At 51.1% G+C, this 6628-nt stretch overlaps 1 protein-coding gene across 7 annotated transcripts; it reads right to left on the bottom strand.

The window, feature by feature from the left end:
- Positions 1-748: 748 nt before the first annotated feature.
- On the bottom strand, positions 749-5812 carry PNMA8A (PNMA family member 8A). Of its 7 annotated transcripts, none has more exons than XM_082370165.1 (3): positions 2987-5812; positions 2709-2787; positions 749-2465 (listed from the first exon to the last, which is right to left on the bottom strand). In XM_082370165.1, exons 1-2 carry the CDS (start codon positions 4272-4274, stop codon positions 2723-2725), a joined length of 1353 nt encoding a protein of 450 aa, XP_082226291.1. In that variant the 5' UTR covers positions 4275-5812; the 3' UTR covers positions 749-2465; positions 2709-2722. The 7 variants fall into 7 exon arrangements, with proteins under 7 accessions (XP_082226291.1, XP_082226294.1, XP_082226293.1 ...); XM_082370168.1 differs by having other exon boundaries at positions 3189-5812; XM_082370167.1 differs by having other exon boundaries at positions 749-2787; positions 3189-5812.
- Between the last annotated feature and the right edge of the window lie 816 nt (positions 5813-6628).

Here is a 6628-nt window from a genome sequence, read left to right as displayed (position 1 = left end):
GTCCAAGAGGCGGTCTGAGGGGTCTCCTTGGACAGCTGACTTCCCCTGTACCCCACGGAGCCCCATCCCTGGATCTCCTCCCACTTCCGGCCATGTTCCCCCACTTCCAGCCTTTCCTGACAGACTGGGTGCAACTGGAGGGGAGTGGCTGGTCGAGGGAGGTACATAAAGATCTTGGCCAAACGTGGCTTTTCCCATAGAGGGGCAGAGAAAAGGACCCAATCAATTAACCTCTGACCTGGGTTTTTATGTGTGCACACTCCAGTGCCTAATTAGCTCCCCCGTCCTCAAAGTCCCGCTTCCCCTTTGGTCTCTTGTGCATCAGGTGATTCTGATGCAGTGGCCACCCTGATTCAGGCGTCCCAGGCAGGGGAGGGGCTTGGGCAGGAGGAAACTTAACTCGATTTTTTGTTGAAAAACCTCAGCTTCTGTCTGAGGGGAAGCTGCTTTTAAAAATAAACTCGCCTTCTCAGGTTAATTCACAACACCAGGTACCTGTTCTAGAAACTTCTAAACAACACAGACTCTCTGGGGAAGGCTTTCACGTTGGTGGCAGGCCATGTAGCAATGAGAGACATCTTGATGGCTTCTTCTCTCACAGGAAATTGACGACCCTTGCAGCTTGAACCCCAGGTCTGCAACAGCTGGGCTGGGTGTCTAGGACAGTGTGTATTGTTCAGCGGGGGGAACCCTTTTCTCAAATTAAACAGTCCACACCACTGGCACCTATAAGAGACTCAACAGATACTTAGTTTGCTAAACTTTATTTTATAGCATATACATTTACATTTACTAATCATAATGTCAATTTGTTAACACAACGAAGCCCTAATGGACCTGATTCTGAAATCAGGAGCTGGAGAGCTGGAGGCTTTCGTCACCTTGAAAGGCCAATTCACTCCTCTGTTTTGTTTTGCTCAGACCCGAGGAAAACCGTGATGCACACAGGTGAAGAGCTACAAACGGAAACCATCTCCTTTCCTCCTGCCTCCTCAGACTCATCCAGGCTTTTGAAATGAATCGTCAACAAGAAATCTGTTTTCAAAGTCGAATCACCAACAACATCTAACAACTGTTCACATTCTTTATCACAAAAACTGAAGCCAGAAGAGAGACCCTAAAACTCTCTCTGATAGAATATGAATTACTGCATGCCGTATTGATACATCTGCCATCACACAACTGAGTATCACAGCAGGACAGGAGTATGTGAATTACAAAGGGAAACTTCTTTCAGAGTGTTCTATGACAGGCCACGCGCAGGACCAACTTCTCCCACTTGGAACTTTTCCTATCAGTCACATTTACAAGAAATTCAACTATATGCAAATAGGTGGTGGAATCAACGAATTGGATACCTGTAGCAAGACAAGCTAGCTGATGAACACAAGGTAATATTTTGATAGTCTCTGATGTGACTTGTTTGGCTTATGACACATTCAAGTAGTCATCTTTCAGTTGTTTTTTTTTTTTTAAATACATGAAAAAATAGATTCGGATTACTTCTTTAAGCACAGCTTGGGCTTCCCCGGGATACAATCTGGAAACCACTGAGCTCAGGTAACCCGCCCCTCCCCCGACTCCTGCACACCCAGGAGACATGGCATTCTGGTCTATTCAGAGGGCAGAAATTAACAGCCAATTTTTAAAGCATATTTTTCTCTCTCTTCCTAGAATGTGAGATTTGGTCTTCAGCCTCAAAAAGAGTTTGGGGGTATTGGATGGAATTAGAGCCAGGGAGCCAGGGATGCCAGAGTCCTTTCCCATCCATTGCTCCTCTTGCCTACACGCTTCCTGCAAGGGTTTCACCCCAAATGGGAATCCAAGTACCATTTTTATTAACAGGACCGAAAACCAAACACTTCAAGGCCTAAGTGGACAGTCTTTTTCCCCCAAACCGATGCTTGGAACCTTAACATCCGCTGGTTAGAGAACTGGAGGATGGATATTGTAGACCAGTAGCAGCAAGGAAGTCAGGTCTGCAGCAAAGATCTTGGCTTAACCTACCCGGTGGTCGAAGCAGAGAAAGGGAAGAAGGGAGAGAACGGCTGCCCCGCCCTTTACAATGCCAGGCCCTGCAGAGGTTGGCTGATCATCCAGAAAAGGAAGCAGGGGATGGGGGAGAAAGGCCACATAACAGTGACCTTGCCCATGTGCCAAGGTGAACGTTTTAGAGCTTTCCCAATCTGCTTAGTGACTCTCCAACCTCTGAAGGTGAGTCTAGGAAGAGGTGAAAAAGCAGGCCTGGCAGAGGTAAAGCATAGGGGTATGCCTCCTTACCCTAATTCCTCCCACCTAAATCTCACATACCATTTACCTCTGAGAGCTGGATCTCTATGAACTGGGTGGGTCCCTAAAACCGTCAAAAGTCAACGACAAGGGAAACTTTGTTCCCCACTTGGAACTTCTTCCTTGGTCTTCTTTCAACTGCTCAGATGCAGATGGAAATCAAAGTTTTCTGGGTTCTGTGGATAAATTAGAACAGCTCAAGAGGGGAAGCAGAGAGAAGTGTCACTGGAAAGTTTTTTCACTTCCTTGGAACTTCTAAGCCCTTGAACATTTCCATCTCCCAAACAGGCCTCCAGAAAACTCCACCCTCAAAGCCACCTACTCTGACAAACAATATAACCCCAAATTATTCAGTTCGTACTGAGGGAGAGGGATCAGATGAGTGTCAGATGACCGGAGAATACCACAGAGACACTCACCAACAAAAGACAGGTCAGTGGGTTTGCTCTGCCAACTCCTGTCCCCACAGGTGTCCCCAATGTTGGCCTTCAGGGGCTCCTAGGAAGGGGATCAGGGCTCTCAGCCTCTAAAACCTCAACTAGTGTGTCACTCACTACCTCCACTGCACTGGGGTCCTCCTCAGCGACCATTTGACCCTCTGTCCCCTCGGGTTCCTCTGTCCCCACCTGCCCCTGTTGCTCCTCCCCCTTCATCCACTTGTTGACACAACCCAAATGACTTCTGTTGTCATTCTCACCACTGGAGGCATGAGGAGAGCCTTGTGGCTTGGCCTTTGGACCCTGGGAGGTTGAGGCCGGTGACTCAGCGGGCTGTGGGCTCCGAAGGGCCTCCTGATACAATGCATCCCTTCTCGAGCCTTGCCCTGTCTTTGGAATCTCTGGCTTCTTCCTGGTGTTTTCCGAATCCACAAGGACATAAGAGACAGGGCCCAAGCTCACCTTCTTTTTCTTCCTCATGGGAGCAGGGCTCTTTGCCGAGGCCCAGCCCATGGCCTTCTTCTTTGGTGGGCCCTCTGGACCACCATCTTGGTCTGACTCAGAGGCGACTCCAGGGCTCGCAGCTTCTGCCTGGGCATCGTGGGGCGGGTTGCTGGGAGACTTCCAGGCACATTTCGCTAGGGCCTTCTTCAAAGCTGACCCCTCCTGCTTCACACAGGGCTTTTTGTTGCTCCTGATATATTCTGACATCTCCATATTTTCAGCATCATCAGCTTCAAGATCCTCCAAGAAGGCCGAGCTGTGGGAATGGTTGCCTCTGGATTTCTTCCAGGGCACTGGTTCCTGCTTGGGAGTTTTTTTCTGCTTCTTTCTCCTGGGGCGAGTCTTAGCTCCAGCCTTCTGAACCAGAGGTTCAAGAGGGTCACCCTCATCTTCCACGTCATTCCAGCCGTCCAGGTTCTCCATCTTCAAGGCAGAGCCCACCTCTGCAGCCCACCCTGGCTCCTTCTTGACCTTCCTCGCCGTTGCCAAAGCCAAGGATGCCACTGCTTGGGCCTCAGCAACCCCTTGAGCCCTAGCTTCCTCCCGGCTGCGGATCTCGCCATCCATGTAGAAGATGATTTGCACCACCGCCCCCAGAAGCACCCCCAAAGCTTCTGCCCAGTTCTCTGGGGGCTGATTCTGGTTCTGGGGTGGTGGGCACTGGTTGAGCTGAAGCAGGCGGACCACATCCTCCCAGGTGCGCCCCTCTGCATCCAAGAATTCACTCAGGTTTTTTAAAAACTCAGCATCCTGGGTGGGGTCCCTACAGACCACTCTCCAGATGCCCCCCCTTCCTGGGAATTCCCGGGGTATGGCCCTCGGATTCACACCCTCGCCCACCTCAATGAGGGCAGCTTTGGCATTCTCTTCCCTCAAAAAAATCTTGTTGAGCACAGAGTACGGGCCCAGCGGGGAGAGGACCCCATTCAAGGTCTCCTCAATTTCCACTTGGCCACAGTCCTCCGGGATGCCTGTGACCAACAGGCACCTGTGGATGTCCACCTCCATCCCCCGGCACCAGTCCTCCAAAAGGTTCACCGTCATGGTCGTGGACACCTGGCAGCTCGATTCCCACGTGTACTGAAGAGTCTACGACGTGGACCGGGACTGCAGCGGTCCCTAAACAGCAATCCTGTAAGGTGACAGGAGAGGGAGGTCAAATTCCCGGGAACACGGCCAGGCTCAGAGTTCTCAGCTGCCCCCTCCAAGGCTGGCCTGCAGGAGGCCTCGCGCTTTCCCAAGGCCTTCCTCCCCAAACCGGGCCCCGGGTGCTCACGCGGTGTCCTGGAATCGCCGAAAACCGCGAGCGGCCCCTCCCCGGGGCCTGGCTCTCGGCCAGCCCGTCAGGGATGCGGCAGCCCCGCCTCTGACCGCCCAGACGGGCCAAGGAGAGGCCGCCGGGATGCAGCCGCTTACCAGGTGCCAGCTCGGGCCACGCCGGCACGGATGCTCTGGGCCAAGTGCCCGAGACGCCAGCGTCCGCCCCCGCTCGGACAGGGCGCGTCAGGTGGCGTCTCGCCTGGGTCCAGGCAGCTGCGCTGAGCCGAGGCCGGCGTCCCAGAGAGCGCTTGCGCACTTGCTCTCGCGTAGTGCCCGCGGTCTCCATGGCAACCGATGGTTGCAAGCTAGCGCGTGGGCTGTGCAGTTGGGCCTGGGAAATCGCGTGGGAGTGCGACTGTTCACCTATTCACCGAGCCCGAGGTCTGCATGTTCTCCGATTGCCCTCCCGGACCCGGTCTTTCCACCTTTCTCTACTCAACATGGGCCTCCGGGACGGGGGTAGGGGGTGCTGACTTCTATGGCTGCACCAACTACCCCTCTTACCCTCAGCCTTCCTGTTGGGTTGAGCCAACAAGACTCCTAGGAGACAACAGAAAGCAGAGGGCGAGAGGAAACAGCGGCTTCAATCCCCATGGGTTCCCCTAATAAAAGCCACAGCTCTTGTTGAGAGCCTTCTAGGTTAGCTACAGTTCCTTGTTCCAGAAATTTCCAGAAGTTTCTAGAAACTTCTCGATTTTCCACCCCCTTCAAGCCTGGGGATAGTGCCTCACCTTTCCTTGCTGGTTTCCTCAACTCACTGCCTACAGGTAACACCTTTGTTAATAGTTAATGAAACAGTCCTCAGTGACTCAGTTTGAGTTGCCATGTTTCCTGTCAGGCCCTCACTGATACATCTATCAATGTGGCTTCCTAACTGTGCGATCTTAAACAAGAAATTTGAGCTCTCTGAGCTCCTTCCTCTTCTTCACAATAGGAATACCAAGAAAAACTTTCCTGATCTGGAAATTTTGAAGATTAGGGGAGATCACATGAAAAATGCAGTGGGCCTGGGTATTCAACCAAAATCTGTTGTTTGGATTCCATTTTGGAATTGGCCTTTGCAAGACCAAATAGCCAGATATCCATTTCACTTTCCTCTCTGATATCCCTGAACTTGGGCATGATCAATATTCGTGTGATTGATTGCCCGAGTTGCCATCATATTTTAGACATCATTCAAATTGCTAAATCTGAATATTCACATTCCAATAAAGACAAACACTCTAGCTATAACTAAAGTTTTATTTTTTTTTAATTCATTTATTTTATTTTTGGCTGTGTTGGGTCTTCGTTGCGGTGCGCAGGCTTCTCATTGCGGTAGCTTCTCTTGTTGCGGAGCATGGGCTCTAGGTGCGTGCGCTTCAGTGGTTGTGGCACGCAGACTCAGTAGTTATGGCTCGAGGGCTCTAGAGCGCAGGCTCAGTAGTTGTGGCACACGGGCTTAGTTGCTCCACGGCATGTGGGATCTTCCCAGACCAGGGCTCGAACCCGTGTCCCCTGCATTGGCAGGTGGATTCTTAACCACTGCACCACCAGGGAAGCCCATAACTAGAGTTTTAAAATCTCAAGTGTTTAACATGTTGAAATTCTATGAATCAGCTGAAGAATGAATGTATATCACTATGCAGTGGTTTTAAAACGTTGCCATAAATTCTTTAACACTCCTTCTATGGAGAAGTGGGGATTTATGTCCCCTCTTCTCGAATCTGAGCAGACTTGTAACTGCATTAACCAATAGAAAGTGTGGTAGAAAGGAAATGATTGAACCAATAGTATCATGGAAGGGAAGCTACGTGACTCCTCAGGCTAGGAGGAGGCCATGCAACTTCTTCCCTGTTCATTGGGACAATCTCATTCTTGTATCTTTGAGCATCCAGGTAAGAAGTTCAACTATCCTCTGACTGCCATGCTGTGAGGAAGCCCAAGCCACACGGGGAAGTCACATGTGTGTGCTCCAGTCGACGATTCCCAGCTGAGCCCAGCCTTCAAGTGAGCCCACCAGACATGGGAGTAAAGAAACTTGTAGATGATTCTACCCCCCAACCACTTGAGTCACTCCCTAACCACTTACATCATCC

Source organism: Balaenoptera borealis, assembly GCF_965194805.1.
Source record: "Balaenoptera borealis genome assembly, chromosome: 19".
NCBI lineage: Eukaryota > Metazoa > Chordata > Mammalia > Artiodactyla > Balaenopteridae > Balaenoptera > Balaenoptera borealis.
This window is presented reverse-complemented; position numbering and strand designations above follow the sequence as displayed.

Coding starts and splice junctions, on each gene's coding strand:
- PNMA8A (XM_082370164.1), bottom strand. CDS start 4,274: ATGACGGTGAACCTTTTGGAGGACTGGTGCCGGGGGATGGAGGTGGAC.